Here is a 24,538-nt window from a genome sequence, read left to right as displayed (position 1 = left end):
ACCTGCTGTCTCCCAGCATGGAAGAGTAAACTTGGGAAGTAATCTTTGACTCTTCTTTCCTTCATTTCCTGTCTATAAATAGTCACTTATCAAGTCTTGATGCTGAGCCCCAAATCCACCCCCTCCTCTCTCTGCATTGTGTTCTTGTCATTGCCTCTTGTCTCATTCTCTGTCAATCCTTCAGTCCCACTGCTGACAGATTAATCTTACTGGAACACTTATTTCATCACACGGCTCCCTTTATCCACATTCAACAAGCATAATTTCAGCTAGGTAAGTTTTCCTTGGGTGGAGCACAGGACATACTCATCTGCTTTCCCCTTAGACCACAAAGCCACTGCTCTCTTTCTCTTCCAGCCTTCTTCTGGGGCTGTTTGTCCAAAGGTCAGCCCAAGTATGGGGGCAGTCTGTGTGCATGACTTTATTCTTTGCCGTCCAAACTGTGAGGCTACTTTCAGAAAACCCTTGTCTCCCTGGAAAGACCCTAATCTGTTAGTAATGTGGCCTGAGGCTTTAAAGTCCAAATTCCGTTAAATTCCTGCTTAGCTTGTCAAATCCGTCTTTAAGACCTGAATAATTAGTTGTTCCTAAGGTTTGAATTTTCAGAATGAATTCTTTTCCTTTCCATAAAGTACATGAATCATGCAGTGCACAATCATAAAGTTTTATTTGCACAAAGTATTCGGTTCTTAATCAGCACAGGTACCTTTAGGAACCTGAGCACAGTTCCCTCAGTCAAAGCTCAAAATGTCTGGGTTTTGCCGTGTTACCAGGGAGTCTTTGTATGTAGGATTTATGTACATTTAATACAACTTTAATTGAGTTTAATGTTTGAAATTCTGTTATAAAATGGATAGATCTAGTTATATTTTATTTGGAGTAATGATCCTGAGAAACAGCCATCCTCATTCATGTCAGGGTGGATAGAAGTCTCCATCCTGGGAACTCACTCTGGTGTAGCTATGAGTTAATCTAGTTCTTCAAAGTTTTATTTTCTTCATACCTTCTTTGTCTAGAGTGCAGACAGAAACACATTTCCTTGCCTGAAAAATTACAGATTAGTGAACCGAGTTCCACTTTGAATTCTTCTGTGAAATGGACCTGTTAACCAGATTATTTTCTAATGCTACCAAGATCCACCTTAACGGCAGTAAATGTTTTCTCTAGCCTTTGAAACAGACGCTAGCACTGTAAATCAATGCATGCGTAGACAAGTTTTTCCAAGTGTCTCTGAACTCTTTACTTTTTCAGTGAAGTAAAACACACTAAGTTTCAGCTCAACTCTCCAATGCTTTGCAACAGCAAATATATCCCATGACTTTTGAATTGAACTTGAATAGTTTTATAGAGGTGCTGTCGTACCAATACCACACAGTAATCCTCATTGTGAAACTACTGAGATGGTTCTTATCTCTGTGTTCTGAATGTGGAACCTTTGCCTCCCGACTTCCAGTCCCTTGCTTTTTAAAAATCACATTTCCATGGGTAGGACACAGAGAGCTTGCCTCTTTTATTTTAGGTAAAAATATTTTAGAGAGCATTTATCTAAAATACCTTTTTCAGAATACTTATTTACTTATTTTTTTTAAGTTATTGTATGTTCATGAGTGCCTGTGAGTGTAGCACCCAAAGAGACCAAAAGGGGGAGTCCTTTCCCTTAGTGCAGGAGTTACAGGCACTGTGACCTGAGCCCAGAGGAGTTGTCCATGCTCCTGACTCCTGAGCCATCTCTCTGGCCAGATGCCTGTCTTCTTGATCAAAAGTCCTGTGAGTGGCTGACACCTGAGATGTGTGTCTCTGTACATCCCCTGCACACTGTCTCCAGCATTCCCCTGCTCTCAGGACGTCTTTATATTTCTTCTCCCCCTCTCCTTTTCTTTCCTCTCTTCCTCCTTCCCTCCTTTCATGCTTTTTAACTTTCAAGGCAGGTTTATACTATGCAACCCAGGCTAGCCTTGAACTCACAATATAGCCCAAGCTATGCTTAACATCCTGTTGCCTCAGCCTCCAGAACCCAGGGATTGCAGGTGTTTCTCACCATGCCTGGCATCTTCCTTATGAGCCTGTAATTTTATTTTTTTTCTATCATATTTTTCTTCCTTATGTTAAAAAAAAAGGAGGTGGAGTTGTTGGTGTTTCCAAACTATGTCAGACATTTGAATCATTTTAGAAGTAACTCCTTTTTTTGGGAAAGTATTCTTGTATATTTTATAGGAGCTCACAGCTTAAAGAGGTGGGCGGCTGAAATTACCTTATTTAGCAAGAACTGGTAAAGCTGGTAAAGCCATCCTTTATTTTTTAGTAAGAAAAAAAAAAGGAGAGACAGAACTCCCAATTTAGCCCTTTTGTCAGCACATGAAATGCAGCATAACCAGTGATTCGATGCAAAGATGATATTTCAACTCAAAGCAAGGAAATGGCCATTTAATGACCTGGTATATCCACTTATTTGTGGGACAAATAGGATTTAAAAAAATATGGCCATTGTCGTGGTTTGAATATGAAATGCCCCCCACAGGCTAGTGTGTTAAAAGGTTTAATCCCCAGCTGGTGTTGCTATTTTAGGAGATGATGGACACATTAGGAGGTGGGGCCTGGCTGCGGGAAGTACATCTTTGGGGCTGCATTTCACCCTGCTGTTTCCTGGGCACTATGAAGTGAGCAGTGCTTACCACATGCCCCTGCTGCGCCGGCTGACTAAGGGCAGAAACCTCCCAAAACATGGGGCAAAGCAGCTTCTTCCCTAGGTCAGTTTCCTTGGTGTTTGTCACAGCTGTGCAAAGAGGACCACTTTGAATATCAGGGAATTTTCTTGTCCCCTCCTGCTACCCTGGTTGCTATAGGGTGATGAAGAATGGTCCACGGTTTTCAGAGTCTTGGTTTGAGCTGCAGATTAGTTTGGTCCATGTTGGATGAAAGACAGCACAAGGATCTCAGCTCTCGGAGGCTGGTGGTGGGACTCTGACGAGGAGCGACTATGGGAGGTTGTACGTGATGCATGATGAATTAGTTTAGCTGTGACCCTCGCTAAGCCATGCTGACAGAGGCGTTCTCCCTAAAGCTGGGATTTGGAAATTGGGCATCTTTAGTGAATTGAAAGGCAAACCTTTCTCTTCCTGCCTTTTCTTTTGTTCTTGGCAGTGCAGGAATGACACCCAAGTGGCAGGCTAGTGCTCTGCCACTGAGCTGTGTCCCCAGCCTCAGTGGAACCTTTTTTTCCCCTTTGAGGATATTGGTAAAATTCCCAATTCATGTGCTCCAAATAACAAACCTTAAGGTAATTTCCCCCAAGAACTGTCCCAACTAGATGCCCATTTTCTTTTCTTCCCTCTCTCCAATTCTTCCAATGGGACCAAACCAAGGAAAAAACTTTGATTTGCCTTTGAAAGTTGTCTGGCTTGGAAATAAAATGTAGCAAGGATGAGACCCTGACAACTAGATGTGTCTACATCTTCCAACTAGAAAAAACCCAAACAGGTCAAAAATATCAGGTAGAGTTTGCTTTTATTTTCACAGTGGGATGCAAGTGAACAGGCCATGGGCAGGAGGTAAAATCTGTGTGCATGTTTGCCAGAAGAGCTGGCATACCGATTCTCCACCGCTTATAAATGATGGCTTTGTAGTGAGTTCTCACTAATTACTCTGCTAATTGCTGCAGGCTTTCCTGTGTGACATAGTGGCCTTTCATCTCTGCAGAGTGTTCATACAACAGTTAGCAGTATTCATCCCTGTTGAGCTGTGTGAAAACCATTACTTGTTCCCTTCAGACGGTGATATTTTGTTGTTTTTGGTTTTGTAATGGTGTGTAAAATTGTTTTCAGAAATGGTTAATCATTATTTCTTTCCTTTATAATTAATTTAATACCTATTTTTTTCATCTTACTTAACTCTTTTATTTGGGTGGCATTCATCCTTTCAAGAAACTACTGAAGCATTTAATATTGTTGCTCAAATGGTATATTTATAAATTATCCCACCCCTTCCCACACTTTCTTCATAATTGCCTCTAAACCTACTTTTTTATATGAAGTGAATTTCTTATGTATAGCTAAAACCTGCCTATATGAGATCTTAAGTTTGTCCTTTCATTTTAGTTTCCAAAGCCTATGGATTCCCTTGGGATGTTTCTACACCCTAATATGTTAGAAGTTTATGAACTAACCTGACTCACTCTTAGGAAGCACTTGCTCATGGTGTAATGTCTGAGAGCCTTAGACCTTTCCTAGAAGGCTACTCTCTTCCTAGTTTTGAAGACTCACCTTGCAACTGTTATCCTTTTGTTTCTACTTTGATGTGCAATAGACAACCCAGGCTTATACTGCTCAAAATGGAACTCTTTAGTGCTAACATCTCCCATCTCAGCCCGCCCCTCCCACGTTCTTCCCATGCTCTTCTGCATGGTTGCTCAGGCTAAGAGCCTTCTCCCACCCACGCTTTCTTCTAAAGCATCACTTCAAGCCACCAACTCTCATTGCCATTCAGAAGCTGGCCGCTTCACCACTGCCGCCCAGCTGGTCTAATGTGCCATCACCTCTTACTTACGTTGTCTTGTCAGCTCTTTTTCTGTCCTCATCCACCTCCCTTCTCCCACTCATGTCATTTCTGCGCGGATCGGGTGAAAGGAGGCTGCTGAATTCCTACTTGGATTATGCCACCTTGGCTTCACAACTGCAGGAGTCTCCAGTCTTCTCAGAGTGATTTCCACTCCTCCGATCATAATGATGTGGTCACTAAAGAAAATTTAGCTGTTACTATTGTAGTAGGAGAGACAGAAGTACTCTTTATGCTTATGTTTTTGAACATAGAACAGAAAAAATGAGTAAGATTTAAATACCAGTTTTGCCAGAGATTTGGGATATACTAAGCTATACTTTATAGAATTCACTTTCTCATAGAAATTAAATCAATTTAATTCTGTTTAAATAAAAAATAGAAATGTATACTGAAACATCCAACTTATGTACCTTGATTAATTCACATTTTAATAAAAAGTTTTTGCTTTCCTAATTTAAATTCTAGACTTTGGAATTAAAGTGGGTTTTAAAATCATAACAATAGAAAATGCGGCCATCATCTGAATATATTTGCTGACGTTGTGACACATTAAAGGGCATCTTTTCTGCCCAGAATGCTTTTGTGGGTCAGTGACTTGTCCAAACTATTTTCTCATCACAGGAGAAGCTGATGCTTCTGGATTCAGCAGAGGGAGGGTCTGTTTTTGTGGTACAATCCTATGCAGACTCTTTTATCCTGTTGACGCCCGCCCCCCAATTCGGGATTAACTACCATCTTTCTTTATGCTTTTAATTTTGACACAAGAGCTTATTAAGTTGTCCAGTTCCCCTTGAGCTCATTCTGTATACCTGGTTGGCTTCGAGCTTGCAGCCTTCCTGCCTTTGCCTCTTAAATAGCTAGGATTATGATCTTGTGCTACCAGATAGTGCTGCTGTTTAATGTTCAAAAGCTTATCATTTTAATGGTATCTCATTTAGTTTTCTTTTGATGCCCATTCTTTTAGTGTAGTATTCAAAAAAATCATCACCAACTCCTGTGTTATTTGGCTTCTCCCCCACCCCATGTTTTTTTCCTGCTCCCATGTTTTTTTCTGAACGTTATTATTTAGGGCTTAAATTTAGGTTCTTGATGAACATTTGTTTAATTTTTCTATGTCATGTATGGTCAGGTTCCAACTGTTTTTTTTTTCATGTGGATATTCAGTTTTCTCAGTACCGTGTATTGGACAAACCCTCTTTTCTGCTTTAAACTGTCCTGGTATCCTTGTTGCAGATCGTCTGACTACAATTGCATGAGGCTTTCTACTTCACTCTGTTGGTCTTCATACCTTTCTCTATGCCAGTACCACAATTTTGATTATCATAGCTTTGCAGTAAGTTTGTTTAGGTTTCCTTTTTAAGATTTAAATTAAGAACAGTCTTATTTTACATACCAATCCCACTTCTGTCTCCTTCCTGTGCTCCCATTCCCCCCACCATCTCCCCATCCCTCTCCCCATCCACTCCTCAGAGAGGGTGAGGCCTCCCATAGGGGATCATCAAAATCTGTCACATTGTTTGGGGCAGGACCTAGGAGCTCCCCACTGTATCTAGGCTGAGAGAGTATCCCTCCACAGGGAATGGGCTCCAAAAAGCCCATTTGTGCACTACGGATAAATACTGGTTCCACTGCCAGGGGCCCCATAGATTGCCCAACCCCCCCTACTGACATCCACAGTCAGGGGGCCTGCTTCAGTCTTATGCAGGTTCCTCAGCTGTCAAACTGGGGTCCGTGTTCTCCCACTTTCTCAAGTCAGCTGTTTCTGTGGGTTTCCCCAGCATGGTCTTGACCCCTTTGCTCATCACTCCTCCCTCTCTACAACTGGACTCCAGGAATTCGACTCAGTTTAGCTGTGACTCTCTTTGCAGTGAGTTTTGAAGTCAGTGTCAGATCTCTCTCCCCCAGGTTGACTGAACTCAGGGCTCTCATGCATGATGAGCACATACTTTCCCACAAAGCTGTACCTGTTCTTCCCATAGGTTTGTTTGGTTGGGATCCTTTGGGACTCCATTATAAACTTTAGGATGGATTTTTTTCTATTTCTAGGCTTGTATCATTCTGTCGATTGCCAAGAGTAGTATTTGCACTTCTTTCTCTTGAATTTAAATCCATGAACCCTGATGGATATCCATATATTTACGGATATAGATTTCTTTCATCTAGTTTTGTGGTTTTTGAAATACATGTTTTGCATATTTGATGTTTATTCCTCTTCATTTTACTGTGAGTAGGGTTGTTTACTTAATTTAATTTTCAGATTGTTTATTGCTAGTATATAGAAATCAGACACTATTTGTGGTGTTTGGAATTTCCCCAGGGTCTCACACGCCCTGGGTAAGCACTCTACTACTGAGATACACACCCAGCCCTTCAAATTTAATTCTGAGTGTGATTTTTATACTCTGCCAAATTTCTGAATTCATTTATTACGCTTTGATTTCTTTTTGTAGAATGTAGTTTTTTTTGTAAATGAAGTCATATCATATATGGACTGATGTTTTTCTGTCTGCCTTTCCAATTTGCATGCCTGTATTTCTTTTTCTTGCTTAATTTCTTTGGCTAAGACTTCCATTACAGTGTTGAATAGAAGTGGCAAAGATGGTACTTTCATTTTCTTTCTGAACTTAGTCTTTACTATTCAGTATCATGTTAGCTATGAGTTTTGATATAGGGTCTTTGCAATTTCAACAACAATACTACTACTACTAATAATAATTATGACAATTTCCTTCTATTAGTTTTTGTGCAAATTTATTTAAAAAGGAAACCAGATTATGGGGAAATCAATTGATTAGTAAGTTGTCAATTTTGGGTAAGTTATTCATCTGTATTTAAATTTTGTCATTTTAAACCCAAGAAGGTTGAGTTAGATTTTGGGAGCATTTAGTGTGATTTGGATCCACCTGGGAAGTTACAGAAAAGGTGTGTGGGATCCAGTGGGTTGAATTGTTATTTGTCATTTAATTTTGATGTGGGATAGTTTATTTGATACAGCACTCATGACTCTAAAGTTCTGTGAAATGTCCTCCAAAAAGAGATATGTGCTGTCATTATTTCCAAGGTTGGCTCTATTTGTGGAGTAGCTGCCTTTTGAAATTGGGGCATTAGACAAAGAATAGGAATAGTAAATTGTGGAAATTTATCTGAAAATGAATAAAGGTAGGGTGGGAAGATGGCTCATTTTAGTGCAGCGTCTGTCTGCTTTGCAAATTTGAGGACTTGAGTTTGGTTCTATGATAACTCATGTGAAGAAAAGCTGGTTACGACAGCTCATGTCTGTAACTCTGCTATTTGGAACATGGAGGGGGGTTAGAACCCAATTGCTCATTGGCCAGCTAGCCTAGGTGAATTAATGAGCTCCAGGTTCAGTGAGAGACCCTCTTTCAAAAAATTAGGTGGGGAACATTCTCAACTTGAGTGTGCCTATGCAAAGATTCACGGATATGTAGTGCTGAAGAGAGTGTGTGTTGCAGGAGCTTGCTTCAGGAATGAGTGGTGTAAAGTGATCCAAAGGAAAAGAGTTTTTGAAAAGTAAAGTGGAGGAGTGGCTAAGGAATGGTTTTTAAATAGAAACACTGCTAAGTGGATCATGTTGCACCCCTCACTAATCATGAAGTCCTTAGCAGGACAGTTTCTGGTAGTCGAGTTCCAAAGAGCAATGTTAGGATTCCAGGGCAACAGGTAAAAACTGACGGCAGATATGTGTAAAGATGGCATAAATATATTGTGTGAAATTCATAGTTACTCTTACATTTCCCAACATGGTCTAAGAATTCAGGGTTCACAGTGGCACAAAATGAATAGCAAGTCTCTTTCCTAGCACTCTTCAAAGGCTGCTGAATTTCTGTTTTTAGTCCTTATAACATTTAATAATTTATCTCTGTCCTATTTTTAGATACCCATCAACCTAAGATATTATCTTCTCTCTGCTGAGAGGAAAGGTGAACATGTTTCACTATAGTGAGATTCTTTCTTCCCCAGCTCCTGACTTTTACTTCTGACACATTGTCTTTCTGTGTGTGTGTGTGTGTGTGTGTGTGTGTGTGTGTGTGTGTGATTTTAGCAGCCATTATACACTTAAAAGGATCTTGAAGGGATTTAGTTTTAGAATTATGTGTCAAGTTGCAGTCTTTGGCCTCTGAAGAGAGAGATGAACTTGGAGACCCAAGAAGAGCAGCTGGAACAAATTATGCCTTTGTGATGGGTTGCCAGGAATGCGTGCTCAGTGTGTAAGGCCTTGGAAGGTTGATGGTGAAGGACAGAGAGACATTTTGTGGAGAAAAATGTGTTGCCTATTTCCTGCTGTGTTATTTGCTCAAGGTAAGAAAGGGACAGAGGACAACAGTCTTGTTAGGGTTTCTTTCTTGTTATGTTAGGAAGATATGGAAATGTTTTAAAAGGGAAAGAAGGTAACATTACCTGATTCAAGTTTTAAAGAGCTAATCTGGCAATCCTATTCAGGATGGAGTGTTGCAGGGCAAGAGGGCATGTAAGAGACCATTTGGGGCATGTGCATAGCTGTCCATGCTGAGAAAACGTGGCCTTTGCTGGGGTGGTAGCAGAAGCATGGCAGATAAATAGGTAGATTTGCTATATATTTAGTGATGAAGCTTCTACCTTTCTGGTGACTCTGCTGGAAAATGAGAGGGGCTGTGATACATAGAAGAATCCTCACTTTCCCAAAGCTGTCCATATCTGCATCTCCAGGATCTGTGAATAGGGCATCTTCCATGACAAAAGAGATTTGTTGGAAATATTTAATTAAAGGATTGTGCATGGGACTGGAATGCATGCTGGATCATCAGGTGGCCATGTGTGAACCAAGGCCCAAATGAGTCTGAGAGAAGAGGATGTGACACTGGATGGAGAGGGGCGGATGGGACAGGGACCCAAGAGCCCAGGAGTGTGGTGGTTCTTGGGATTGCAGACAAGGAGCTAGGTTCTCCCTGAGGCTCTACAGATGGAATCAGGTTCACCAACACCTTCACTTTAGTCTCTAGACTTTGATTTGACCTCCAGAAGTATCAGATAACAACTTGTGTTGTTTGTAGCAGTAATATTTACAGACATTCAATATAGTAGGAGTAAGAAACTAACCCAAAAGTCTTGTATGCCTGGAACTTCTTTTCTAGGGAGCCTGTGGAGGAAGTTTAGCAGCAGGCTAGAGAGGCTATCTGGTCATTTCTGTGAGTTACTTAGTAGTGGTGTTAGGGACAGGGTGAAGTAGGATGGAAATGTGGGAGCCATCATCAAACAAATGACATTTAGAAACCAGGGAGTTTCATCCACTGGAGGATATTACCTCAATTGTGGAGAGGCAGCTTAGTAACCTCCGAATGCAGGCCCCATTATGACTCCATTCCCTCTCATTTCTAACTGTTTAAATTACAGTTGTTTTCTTTTGAGTCACCAAATGACATTTCAAAAGATAATAAGAAGCTGTCACTTCGGGAGGAAAAAAAGTCATTTTAAGCGTCCTTTAAAAAAGATTGAAATTTTGGATCATGTACATAGTTGCATTATTACTTTCTTTATTATTTTTTGAAGGATGTGTATGAGCTCTTATGACAGGTTTAAACCTGTGCTTTAATTTTGGGGAATCTCTATGGGTGTAAAAATTTAAAACTTCTACTTCTCAGGTGGCTTACTCTACCTGTGGAAAGAACCAAACTTTGTCTTTTTGTCATTTACTTCCTGTTTTATCTGAAGGGCTTTGTTGATGGTTGTGAATGGGCTTTGAAGAGAAGGTTAAATGAATTTGTGTAAAGGCAGTGTGTCTAGGAGAATCTAAATTCATATAGCTCCTGCATATACAAAGCAGGGACTCTTAACTAAGGGTGGTTTTGGCTTCTATAGACATTTGCCAGTGCCAAGAGATATTTTATAGTTCTCCCAAGTTGAGCATCAGATGCTGGGGTCATCTGTGGGTAGAGGTCAGGAGTGCTGCCAACAACATGTTGTGTAGACAGCCTCCCCATCCCCAATCAAAGAAGCATTGACTCAGGGTGCCAGTAGTGCTGAGGGTGAGAGACCCTGCCAGAGACCTTGTAAACCTATAAGCTGGGGAACAGAGAACTGTCAATCAATTCTACTTTCTATAGGATATCTGTTTGCAAACTGAGCCAGCAAATGTAGTTTTTGGCTGTCTTCACTTAAGTTCCAGAACTTCCTTACAGATCCTGCAAAGTTTTGACTTTGTAGGAAGCTGGCTAATTTAGTGTTCATTGAAATAGAAGGCAGAAAGAATATGCTAATTAATTTAGTCTTCGTTTAAACAGCATCTCATTTTTTTGCACAAGAAAAGAGCATTACAATCATTATAAGCTATATTTTATGAAATTAACATTCTCTAAGTAGTTTTTATTTTTGGCTATTTATCAAATATTGATAGCATTGTGTCCTCTCTAATCATTACTAACTAAATATTACCCTAATACAGCTATTTGCTTATGTCAGGTAATAAAAACCACTTGAAATAACTATAAATAAAATAATAAAACATTGAAAAATTACCTAATTTATTTCTTATTTATTGGCATTATTAAATATCTTGAATCATTGTGGTTTAAAAAGAAATAGTCACAAAAAATCTCCTTGCTCTTTCATTTGTTGGCTTAAGTTGCAGTGTGTGTGTGTGTGTGTGTGTGTGTGTGTATGAGAGAGGGGCAAAGGGAGAGAGAGAAACAGAGAGGGGGTAGGAGGGAGAGATTGACAGAGAGAAGTGGGGAAGGAGACAGACACAGACACATGGAGATCAGATGAACACTTGGTTGTCTCCTTTCATTGTGGCTTTGAAGACTGAACTGAGACTTTTCCACTGAGCAGTCTTACCAGCCCCACAGTCCAAACCATGGCTACTAAATCAGTAAGAGGCCTTGAGAAAAATGACAATATTTCATAAGATGTGAAATATATCTTAATCCCCTTGATTTAAGAACAGGTCCTTGAGATGGAAGCTATAGAGAATAAAATAAAATCAATAACAACGACTTTCAAAAGTGCCAAAGGCTGTGACAATGCATATCTAACATCAATGACACATTTGAAATATTAAGAGTAATGATGGCATAACTTCTAAGATAGGGAGATGTACTTTCAAACACATAAAGGTAAACATTGAATTTTGTTCCTTAAGAATACTTGACACACACACGCCACAAAATGACCTCTGTGATTTGAAAGAGAGCTAACATGTACCAACCATGGAGGAGGATGCTTTTGTACTTAAGATTTTATTTTTTTGAGGGGGGCGGTTTACAGCATACACCACCTCTTGGGTTGCAAAATGGAACTTAAGCATTATTCTTGAAACTCCTAAGTGGACTTACTTTATGTTGACTTTTGTCGTTTTCCATTTAACTTAGCTTTTTACCTAAACTCTAGTTCTAGCACAGAGTGTGTGTTCTGCTGAATTGATTTCCTCCATCGGATATTTTATTTTTTAAAGATTTATTTTATGTGTATGAGTGTGTTGCCTGCATGTGTGCCACCTGCATGCCACATGTGTGCCTGGCGTCTGCAGATGTCAGAAGAGGGCATTGCATCTCCTGGAAATGGAGTTGTAGATGACTATGAGTTGCCATATGGGTGTTGGGAACCTGGCCCCTGTGCAACAGCAGCAAGTGCGCCTAATTCCTGAGTCATCTCTCCAGCCACCCAAGTTATTTTTTATATAATGTTTTGAGAATGTAATATAATTACATCATTTCTTCCTTTCTTTTCTACCCTCCAGCCTCTCCATGTACCTTCCACCCCCTGTCTTGCTCCCTTTCAGAGTCATAGGCCTTTTTTTCTATAATTATGTTATATGTGTGTGTTTGAGTATTATCAAATATGTAAATATGCCCTTCTTAGTCCGTATAATGAAACTTGAATGTATGTGTTTTTAGGACTGATCACTTGGTATTGGATAATTAGTGTGCTCTCCCTTGTCCGCCCTCCCCCCATGGTCTTTTACTGGAACTGTTTTGTATCTCCAAAGTTCATTGATTTGTTCATTAATTCATATTCTGGATCAGTGACTTATTTGTTTATTACTTCTTAGTTTTCTTAGACCCTTAGGAAACATCAACTAAAGGTTTACATCTCTTTAATGTCAAGAGCAGGGGCCTTCTCTACTAGCATATCTTATGCATGTAACAGTTACAGAGTGACTGGAACAAGGTCCTGAGGACATACCATGAACCTTGCCAACTTCTCTAACTCGGGAAGTAGAGATTTCTGTTTTCCTTGTGTCTCCCACAACTCACGTAAAATCTGCTACCAGAACCTGATGGCTTCTCATCAACTCCATGACCCACCAGGTCTAACTCCCACCTGGAGTTTTGTAGCAACCTCCCTTTGGACCCTTTGCTTCCTTCCTTGTCACCTGATCTCTTTAGTTCATTGCTAACAATGCATCCTTGCATGTAGGCTCCTATACAACTGACCCTAGGTCTGAAGAGGTGGCTCAGAAGTTAAGAACATTGGCTGTTTGGCTGCTTTTCTAGAGGTCCCAAGTTCAATTCCCAACAACCACATGGTGGCTCATAATGAGACCTGGTGCCCTCTTCTGGCCTGTAGGCAGATCACATTTCTTTAAAGAAGAAATCTAGAGATACTTGCAGCTTTGTAAAATTGGAAAGTCCATCTTCAGCACATCTTCTAGATTGAAAGTTACTCTTGCCATCTTGCAGGGAGAAGCCAATCAGTGATTTTAGTCAAGGCCAGAATTCATAGTAGAGGACGGAAACAGTTATAGCTGAACCCCAGAAAGTCCAGAGAGCTCCATAATCTATGTGAGTTCCTATAGAAAAAAGAAAGAGAGAGAGGCTGTAGCACAGTGTTAAGTGTGCGCCTTGTGAAAAGTAAAGGAAAATCAAGGTCTCTTAGGAACAATGTTGTTCAATAGTTGCAAATAGAAACAAGAGGCTGTGATGTGGAGATCTGGCCAGAGTCATTGGGAAGAATGGTTATAGATGGTTATGAGCTACCATGTAGGTATTGGGAATTGAACCCAGGTCCTCTAGAAGAGCAGCTAATGCTCTTAACTACTAAACTATTCCTCCAGCCCAACTGGGAAGAATGGTATGGGAGCCGTCAGCAAAGTGTTTCAAGTAAAAACGTTTCCCCAACTTGTAGTGTAGACCCATGTGCTTAGCTTCATTTAGTTACTTGCCTTTATTGCTTCTTCCTGAGGGAGAACTGGAAATGAATATTTGGATCTATACTGTATCATTTATGGTTTACTAGAGGTAACAATGCTCAGGTGAAGTGTGTAATTACTGGACCCCAATTCTCATTTTGCATCTCACATTAACTCTTAACTAAACCACATATGGCCACCATGAGTTAAAGACCCATCTGTCCCAGAGAGATATTGAATTGAAAGCAGTCCACAGAACTATAGCCAGTATTCCAAGGAGCAGAGTGGCAGACTGGATTGCTGTGGGTGCTGTCTTCAGGAAGCTACTTTTCAGGATAGTACTACTGTTACATAAGCAATTCTGGGGGGAAATGCCATTGAGTTACAGACAATAAGCAGGAAGCTTGATTTGTTTTCTTTCCAAAGCTTGTATCTCATTCTCCCTCTTTTCCCCTTTGCCCTCCCTTCTGCCCTATCCTTTTCCTTCCTCTCCTTCTCTTTCTTCCCCTCCCTTCTCCTCCAGGGCTGGGATCGAATCTAGGGCCTCATGCATTCTGGGCAAATGCTGCATCATTAAGCCGTGTTTCTGACTTCTCTATTCTTTTCTTTCATTGAAATTATTTAGTGGGTGTTTAGTTATTCTTGCTGGAGAGACAGAATATGTTCTTACTTTAGGACAAAAGCGTTGGAGAGAGAGGCCCTATTAGGAGTTGTGCAGTTTGGTGATGTAGGAATTTATGAGGAGAAAGAGGAAGGTGAGTCACACCTCATCTACTAGATTAATGCATCAAATTAAATGTTACCATTCAGGAAGGCAGCAGAAAGAAACTGCTTCCATGGCAACTGTTGTCATAGTTGGATTCTTACTCGTCTTTCACAAACTACATGAAAGCCAAAGAATACAGCTGTTGTGATACTAGCAATGCTTTACTCATCTTTGAATAAAATCGCTCTGGAGGTTTGTAATTTTGCCTGTTTTTGTTGGCATTGTAAGTTGAATATACAGAAGGAGAGTAATTACCAAAGGGTTAGAGTTTAGAAAATATTTAATGTAAATGTTCAAAGGTGCTTTGTCAGTGAGGTATTCACAGAGCCCTCCAGGGTTGCTAGATAAATAACCAGGAGAAAATTTCCTTGGTCTCTCTCTCTCTCTCTCTCTCCTCATAATATTAAATATGGCTTCTTTTCTTTGACTCTTTAGAGTCTACAAAGAACATTTCATCGCACAGAGTCCCAGCTTATTCATTGGAATGCCTGTTTGGGTCATCACTGTCTGTTTGCTTCTCTTTCTCTTTTGTTCACCTGTTTTCTGTATCCGACTTTAAGGGTACCTCGGGTTGAAGGATGATGAGAAAAGGAAGTAGATGAAACTGGAGTCTCTTTATAGATGGGCAATTTGAAATGGAGTTCTTGCAGGAGATTTGCCAGAGGTCTCATGGATCTATAAGCCCACGCTTCCCTTTCTCTTTGTCATCAGATTCAGTAATTGAGTACTGGCTGGGTTTCTTTCAGACTTCATGTTCCCTCTCTCTTGGTGAAGTTGGCATAAGAGAACAAAGTCAGACAGCAACCTGCTTCTTTTATTGGGAGATGCTGATCTGTGGCCTGTGAGCTGTGTGTGCTTGGCTGATGTATTGGTCTCATTTCTGTAAAACCCTCCAAAGGACATTGCTTCAGCTTCCTAGTTTCTGCTAAAGATAGATTGCTTAGCAAAATACATTAGCATTTTTGGGGTTTACACATTTATCACCTTTATTGATGTCATGGAATGCTTGATGACGCATTGTCAAGTTTGATTCTCACCACAATCTACACTGCAGTTTAGCACCCCAGAATGGAAGACAGTCTGTGTTTTGCTTTAAAAGCATGTTTCTGATGCATTGATTCATTAGCAAACATTAGAAACACTTGGCAGTTTCATCCTCTTAAGTCCTTGAACTATCTGAATTCTATTAATCTTTACATGTCAAGACTCCTTCATAAGCTATTGTCACTATTTCTAGTCTCCAACCCCCCCTTAAAATTCTAATATACTTGTCCATACCCAAATTTGATGATTAATCATGCTTATATGTCCCATGATGATAAGTATTTTTGCTATTATTTAATTGGTGCATTATATTTTGTACTCACTTGTTTTTCATCTCATGTCCCAGATGATCTGCTTCTTTAACATGAATCTCAATTTTTCTATAACCTCACATCTACCACAGCTCATACAAGGTAGATTTTTTAAAATTCAAATTTGTTAGTGGGTTAACTCATAATACTGTGCATTAGAACACAGTAGACAGAGCACATGAATATATTCTCTTCCACGGACTACCTATTTAAATGTAACTTGGGAGGAATTGTTCAGCAAATTACCTTAATTTGTAAAACTGCCTTCGTGAAACGTTTGCAGCTGTTTCACTTCGTAAGAAAATGATTCATATTGTTTCAAAGACACAGCACTTGAACAAGGTCAAAGCATAATCTATAATGGTAGTGAGTAATAAAAATATAACATTTTCAAACTTTGCATAGTATAAATGTGCATAGGAATTTGCTAGAAGGTAACCAGATATACTGGGAGGGAACTTTGAGGTGAGCTGTTATTTCTACCCTTTCTAAAATGTTAATATATTCTTATTTTTTCTCTCCTTTCTCAGTCTCTGTTGCTCTTTTTAAAATTATTTAGCTGTTTCAACGTGATCAACCGTTCCTAGCAAGTTTCTGTTACATTATGATCTAATTTAATCCTCATATACATCCCTGTAGTAAGCTATTGTTATTTATATTTTAATGGCTGGAAACTATTGAGGCTTGAAGATTTAAGGACTCTGACATGGACTTGGCACTTCTCACCAAACTGAAGCTAATATGATGCACTCCTTTGATGTACAGCCTTGGACAAGAATGTCACTTAACCTTCTATTGCTTAAATTTTTTTCTTTATATGAAAAGTAGTAAGAACATCTGCCCTGCCAAATCCTTGGGCATTCTGGGTAGGCATAACAGTGCTCTTGGATGACTCAAGCCTGAGAAGGGGATGAATATGTAACTTAAATTTGTTTCTATTTTAAAATTATGTCTGTATATGTGTGCCGAGTTTATGTTTGCGAGTGTGAGTGCAATGTCTGAGGAGGCCAGAGAGGATGTTGAGTTACAAGGGGGTATGCACTGTCTGATGAAGGTGCTTGAAACTGAACTCAGGTCCTCTGTAAGAACTGCTAGTGCTCTTAACTGCAAAATCATCTTTCCAGCCCTTACTTAGTCACTTTTAATGTTTCCCTTATTACTGAATGAGTGTTTCCATAAACAGCAGAACACATTTAAGAGAAAAGCACTTCCAGATTGTTCTCTGCTTCCCAAGCTACAGTGGAGTAGAGCATATACATGTATCTAAAGAGACATGGAGATCGACACCATAGACCTTTCTGTACTATAACTTTCTCAATTTTCACTCTTCTGAAATTAGGTTTTGTAAGTGGGAAAGTATAGACTTTCTATTTTCCAGTTTTAGTTCTAGTGATAGGTACACTCTAGAGAGCTCAACTCTCACAAACGGCAGTGAATACCATGTCAAACACGGTTTCATGACAATGTGGGTATGCTCAACTGACTGCTTTTTAATTTATTTTTATAGGTGGTAGATATATTTCTCCTCATTTTAATGTCTATTGATTGTCCTTGAATATACCTCAAGAACAGCTCACTGTGCCTCTCCAGCGTACTCAGTGTGCCTGATACAAGCTGTGTGTGCTTTATCATGGCACTGTGTGATGGGAAAGCATAAATGGCACCTGGCCTAGGATGGGATGGACTTCTGAAGTGTAATATGGGTAGCATTAGGTGCCGTCTACTAGGAAGAAAGAAAGGAAGGAAGGAAGGAAGGAAGGTAGGCAGGGAGGAAGAGAGAGAGAGAAAGGAAGGAGCCAGAAGACAAGAGTACTGCTAAGACTCATGAATTGTCTCTAGCAAGGGTGGTTTGTGTATATAATTGCAGTTGGTGTTTTTGTTTTATGGAGCTCCTGCAATTTCCCTGGGCCAGATTCTTAGTCACAAGAAAAGTAGCGAAGTGCTGAGACAACAGCTGTTTCCAGTCCTTCAGGGTGGTAATTCTGAGCCCAGCGAAGCACTCCTTCTTGTGAAATGATGCTTCTTGCCTATAAAACTCTGTGCCCTTCCCCAGTGCCATTACTGACAATGTCCTTATAAAAGAAAGGCTGTTTAACAGACGTCCTGAAGGAGAACACAGCTGACCTCTTGCAGTTCATCCGTTTCCTCTGAAGTAGTCTGAGGTGCTCATTTTATATAAAGCTCACCATTTCATCCCTTCTTTTTAAGAGAGGAACAATAGTTCAAGTGGCCTTTGTATTTCCAGCAACTTGTAGCATCTTAACAATTCTACACTCACGTTAGAGCAGTCAGGAGTGGTATACTGCCTTACACAAAACCCTACTCATTTCTGCTAGTCATCTAATTTCCTACCCCTTGGAAGGTGTGTGTGTGTGTGTGTGTGTGTAAAACCATATAGATATATATGTATGCATGTATGTGTGTAAATAGAAATGTATGATCCAGGCTTGATTTTTTTAACTGTATAATCTTGACACTTGGGGTGCAGTGGCAGCAATTCAGGCCAGCCTCAGGTATAGCATGAGTGTGAGTCTAGCCAGATTGCTTAAGAACTAGCCTCAAAACCAGGTGTGGTGGCACACGCCTTTAATCCCAGCAGTCGGGAGACAGAGGCAGGTGGATCTCTGAGTTTAAGGCCACCCTGGTCTACAGAGGAGTTCCACAACAGCCACAGAGAAACCTTGTCTTGGAAAAACAAACAAATAAATAAGTAAACAACTCTGTCCCCAAACCCAAATCAAACAAAAAACACCTCCTCCCGAAAGAACTTGTCTCAAAAGTAAAAAAGACATGCACTTATAAACATATACATGCAGTAGTGGAGGACTCACTTGATCTGATTATAAAGTATATTTCAAACTTAAAAAATTTCAAACTGTATAATTTTGTTAATAAAATCTTCTAAATGGAAATGCGATAACTGAGTTCAGAAATTGAAATCTGTTTACGTGTGGCGTCAAGGACAGTACAGGAATAACAGGAAAATAGGGAAAGCAGTCCCTGCCAGGGGCTTAGTGTGTAGAATCTGTGCTATGTGTACCTTTGCATTATGAAAAGCAATGGCAAGGTAAACCGAATGTAAGAAAAATATATTATCTAAAATGGACAGAACTCTATTAAGTGAATTTACAGTTGTTTTAAAATAATATGAGCAGGGAGATCAATATGTGGTAAAAACGTATTTTTATAAAAACTGTGTGACCTGCCTGTTAGAAATGAAATGTCAAATTGTTAAGGTATCTCTGATGATAAAGATAACGAACGGTATCTTTATCCCTGTGGAAAACAGGCACATTGTTGCTGTTGGGGTTGATTATCTCAGCTCTTCTGGAGAGTAACTGATTTGTACATTGGGAGAGTCATGATGGTGGTGTGGTGTGAACTAGATGCTGCTGAGTGAACTCAAGGCGTGAGCATTTGGAGGGAAGGTGGCGGTCTTGGCCACACATGCACATTTGCCATCGTAAGTCACTGAGCACGTCACACAAGGCCTTCCAGTGGGCAGCCCACCTGTCCAGATCCATGGACTTTTACTCTGCAGGTTGTTTGCCTACAGGATACACATGATTTTTAAAAATGTGGAAACAATTCTCTGTTCCCACAGTCATTTTTATGGCCCCTATTTTTGTAAATACATCTTTGTCTCCTTCATAGGAGGAGTCTTACTTCGCTTTCTGAAATTTTATCCTGGGAGCACTTCATCAGGGAAGTTGTTCCACAGTTGCTGTCCTGAGGCTGCTTTGAGTGTGGCTCAACCTTGGTAGTGGTGGCTGCTTAGACATTGAGGCTGGGGTTCCCTGGGACTGTGCCTTCTACCTTTATCTTTATGGTGTCTTCATAGGTGCTTGTGCAATGAACTTTCTGGAAGGGCAAAGGGCAGATTCAGTGTTATTTGCTAAGTCTTGCAATGAACTCTGTGACACTGAAGCTTGTCTGTTGACGGGATAAACTCAGCAAAAATCAAGTTGTGTAAGTCCTAGCAGTCGCACAAAATGGGTTTGCTGTGTTTATCACCAGGCTACCCTATTTTCCAACGGGATCCTCTTGGTGTTTATATTTGTCTCCATTGCTTATTTGCTAGAACATCAGCCCTACCTGGCTTGGTAACAGATTCTTAGAGTTTACAAAGAAGCTTTAGGAGGTTACAGATCAACTTGGATAAGCCAGGTTGCCACAAGTGGATATTGCTCTGCTACATAATATTTTTTATGAGGAAAATATGCTTAAATACTTATAGTCTCAGGAAATAAGTGCTAGATCTTTAAAAAAAGCTTTTGGAAACCATAGCTGAAAAAAATCTCTTGTTTATCTATCTGCATAAATGTCTTTAAGCAAAAATTGATGGTGTGAGATACAGAATGAATTCATGAAAAGACTATGCAGTTTATCCTGACTATGTAGAGGATTCACCATCGACAGCAGGGACCTCACTTGACAAGGCCGGAAGCTCCTATTTTTATGTTTAGGTGCAGGAAGCTCAGACATGTGTGATAATCTTGCTCTATGTGGACTTTGGGATGGAGGCTGATGGTATTAGGGTAGCAGGAAGCACCCGGTGTGTATATAAAATTTAGTATGTGTTAATTGCCTTTAAAATGATATTTACTGACTTTATTGAGTGACCGGCAGTTGTGACTGACTGAAGTGAAAAACATAGTTTTATTGTTGGTGTTTTTATGACTGTGACAAGATAATAGCCTTGACAATAAATGTTTGGTGAGTTATTTTAAGGTTTGGATGGTTTTGAGAAACGGTCATTTATCTACAATCACAAGACACCTGCCACATGTGTTGTGGTGTTTACTGTCCTTAGAGGGAACAGAGGAAGCAAACACTCCTCCAGAGAGAGGAGGGGAAAACTAAGTGTTCCTGCATCTCTGACGATCAGAGTTCATTCTTAGAGTATGTATGATGGAGGGCGATTGGGATGCCTTTGAAGGATGGGGAGTATTTGATAAATAGTAATGGCATAGAGTGCTCAGAGGAACCTTGAGTAGCAATGGAGAGAACTGGAAATATATAGTCCGAGAGGGGAAGTCTGTCATGTTTAAGTTGGTCTCTAATTACCAGGCAAAGAGCTTTTTTTTTTTAACTTGATAGGATAACAAAGTAAGACTTTACATTGGATAATACTTTGACAGCTCCTCATTGATTTATTAATTTACATTATTCAGGGAGCTTCTTTGGCCCATGCTAATCTTTTAACACCTGCTAAATATGATTCTGACTTAGATGGGACTATTGTTTGGTGTTGAATTAAGGCATTGTTTGTAAATATGTGACTCTTAGAGGGGAATGTAAATATAATCTTCCCAGGGGCTATACTCCAAGTGCTTTCAGATGTCAGAAGGCTGTGCCATCCCATTTTACTGTCACACAAAGTTCCTCTTCCCACAGAAGGGCAGAGTGCTGGCATGGTTTCTCATTTAGGTGTACAGAAAACTTCATTTGGGTCACAAACTAGTCCAAAGTCAAGCCTTAATTAGAGTTCTGCTAAATTTATCATGGTCACTTTGGAAGTCCAGCAGATCATGCTGCTGACTCTTGTCTCAGTGGGTTTGTTAGCTCTTTGCTGCTCGAATATGTGGGTCTTCCAATAGAACCAAGATGGGACGCCTAGTCCTTTAAAGAAATTCAATGATACATAAAGATGCATAAAAAGTACATAAAAATGCTAGTCCTGTAAATGTCTCTTAAGGCTGTCCTTCTGTCTTCTTGCATTTAGGCTGTCCATCTGGCTCAGGCGAGCTTCCAGATCGAAGCCTTTGGCTCCAAGTTCATTCTTGACCTCATATTGAACAAGTAAGTATGCAGCAGATCCTCTTAGGAAGCAGGGACAGTAACTTTATTTCTAGGATTCATCAAAACAATGTCTGTGCTGAGACAACTGATGTTTCCCAGTTGATTATGTGTCAAAGAATACTTGAAGAAGTGTGAGAAGTCTAAACAGTAGCTGTGTCTTTATTTCCTTTTCCTGAAGGAAGATATTTAACGTTACAGGTTCCAAATGGAGAACTTATATAGTAGGATTTTAATAACTTTCATCGAGTTGTTGATAATTTGATACTTTCATACATATAAAAAGATTCTGATTATTGTAACTTCACCTGTGATAGTCCTTCCCACTTCAAACACCCACTCCTTAACTCTTCAAGATTCCTTTCCATAATCCTATCTCATTGTCTTTTTCTGAGACCCACTGAGTTTAACCAGAATTGTCTATGTGACTGTGGGGTCTGAAAATATCCACTGGAGTCTGCTGGGCTTATCAGTTGGCACATAACCAAAGACATTACCACCTCCTCCCAGAATCCATCAATAGCCAGTAGTTCAATAAGGAGGGATAGGGGCCCTATGAGCCCCTCTCTGATTCATGGTTGACTGTTGATGAGCCCAGTCTTGTCATATTGTGATTTTAAATGGAATAAATATTTGAAGTAATGCTAGTTAATTAAATGTTAACTGTAGAAATCAGTATATAAGAAGCATAATAAACTACTGACTGAAGCATAATTAGACTTCAGTCTGGAAATTTCTTCCATTTTGCTTTTTATAATGCAATACACGACTTATGTAGGAAGAAGACAGTAAACAATGACTCACAAGTATCTATTTTGAGAAGGTTCTTTGCTTCAGGATTCACATTAATGTGGATTCTTTGAAACTTTGCACAGATGAAAATTTACTCCATTGTCTCTGTGTCTGTGTTTATATTGATATTTAAATGCTTCATCCCAAATCGGAACAGTTTGTACAGTTGTTCTTGTGCAAAGTATGAAAAAAGTTTTTGCCTTATCCAGGCCCTAAGAGGTCACTTTGAACCGGTACTGAGCCTTTGGTAAAGGTGGATTCTTGAATGGCTCTCCTCAGTTTTAGAAAAACTAGACAGGATTTTCAGCTCTCATCAGTAGTTTAAGCAGGACCACATTTTATAAGAAAACTATTAGTTAATGATACCAGACACTGTCATGCAGGTGACCTCCGCCAACGTGGGAGGAATTGCAGAAGACTATTGAATTTCTTGTATGCCAAATTCTGTCAGCTCTGCAGAAAAAAGTTGCGGAGTAAGCTCGGATGCTTCTTACTCAAGTGCTATTGCAGCTTTAAGTCAGGATGAGTCAGCAGAATTCTGAATTTCTGTGTTACAGATATTGCAGGTTTTCTTCCTTGGTTGAGCTCCAGTTCACCACGCTAGGTCAGCAGTGTGCCTGCCTAAGAGATTGTCTTGCCAAGTCTTAGGCTACGTGGAGTACCAGGATGTGGCTAAATTTAGTCTGTCTCAGCCTTCTACTTACTCGATGCTGCCTGAGGTGGAGGTAGCCATCAGCACTGCAGTGGACTTTGGAGGAGACCACCATTGTTGCATCAACTGCTGTGTATTCGGAATATCAAATACCACACGCAGAACCTTCCAGTCAAAGATGTCTGAGGAAGGGTCACATGGAATATCCCAGGCTACTTAGCGTCATAGAGGCAGGCCACCTTCTGGACACAAACTATACAATCAAGAAACTTCTATGGGCTTTTTCCCCCTGCTTTGTCAAACCAATTCTAATGATTTTTTTTTTTTACCAACTGAAAACATCGTAGAAGTATTCTGTCCCTGTGCTTCTTAACACTGCCTGAGAAGAAGAGTTCTGTTTATGGCCCCTGGCTTTTTACAGCCCGTAGAAGATTCTTGATTAGACAGTTTGTGTCTAGAAGGTGGCTGGTTAAAGCTGCAGCGGAGAAACGGGAGCTGGAGGGAGTCACCTTGTGAATCACTTCTGTATGAACATTAATAACAAATATGTCTTTAAAGGAAGGAAGATTTGTGGAATAAAGAGAGCTGGGAGATGGGCAGGAGGTGGGGAGAGGAACCAGTGAAGGAGACAAGTGAGTGGGGAAGTAGGAGGAGAATGGGCAGAATAATGATATTGACGGTTTCAAAACTGAAAGATGTGATTCACACCATTATCTGCAGTTGAATGCTCTGGTAAGTTAGGAAGCATTAAGCCTCCCTTGTATTTTCCAGTTGGTTTGTTGCTGCTGGTTGGAAGAGAGCAGTTTTAGTGAAGCTTGGATTATTGTGGGGAGGCAGTTACAGAGCTAGGGATGAAAGAGAGAACATAACAGAGACAGCAAATGTCCACGGGAGGACTGCTGGGAGGAAGAGTCAGAAGAAGGTTGTAGTGAGATATCCACCCCACTCGCACCTGGAGCGCTGGCCACACCCAAATGGGTGTGGTCACGGGTGTGGATGTGATGGAGAGTCAGTTTTAGGTCTGGGGTCCAGGCAGGCGGCTTGGCTCTCTCTTGCATCTGGTGGGTCGAGTCACAGGGAGCAGCAGCCTGTGGGGATCCTTAGAGCAGGAACCTGCGGCGGCCATCTGCTTCTTGTGTAAGTGCCTTCTCCCCGAAATAAATTATATTTAACCTATATTTGAACCTAGTCCCATGAATCATTATCCATGCCTCCGCAGAAGGTAGCAGTGTTTCCGTGATGATGGAACAAGTTGATGAACTAGGAGATGGAGCTGATGAGTGAGGGGTTAATGACACAGAAGGGATAGTCTATGGAGCAGAAACTTCCATACCATTCTCTATTGCTTTGAAAACATACTGTGATTCGTGTGGCATGCTTTCTGTTGCTTCATAGCTGCTCACTGGTCACTAATCTAGAAAATAACAGGACTTGCAGGTCATTGAAATTTTGGATGCGTATAGTTCCAAGCCACACATGTTTAGGTGGAAGCTCCA

The 24,538-nt window shown here is 40.3% G+C and overlaps 1 protein-coding gene across 3 annotated transcripts in view; it reads left to right on the top strand.

Annotated features, from left to right (window-relative positions):
* Positions 1-24,538, top strand: part of Adam23 (ADAM metallopeptidase domain 23) — a 148,450-nt gene that overhangs the window by 9,579 nt on the left and 114,333 nt on the right. For all 3 annotated transcript variants that reach the window (XM_040753456.1, XM_040753458.1, XM_040753455.1), the window contains exon 3: positions 21,525-21,601. In XM_040753456.1, the coding sequence (XP_040609390.1) occupies positions 21,525-21,601 (77 nt within the window). The remainder of the gene's footprint in view (positions 1-21,524; positions 21,602-24,538) is intronic.

This window comes from Mesocricetus auratus, unplaced genomic scaffold (genome assembly GCF_017639785.1).
Source record: "Mesocricetus auratus isolate SY011 unplaced genomic scaffold, BCM_Maur_2.0 Super-Scaffold_100010, whole genome shotgun sequence".
Classification (NCBI taxonomy): domain Eukaryota; kingdom Metazoa; phylum Chordata; class Mammalia; order Rodentia; family Cricetidae; genus Mesocricetus; species Mesocricetus auratus.
Note: the sequence above shows the minus strand (reverse complement) of the source record. Positions and strands in the feature narration are given on the sequence as shown.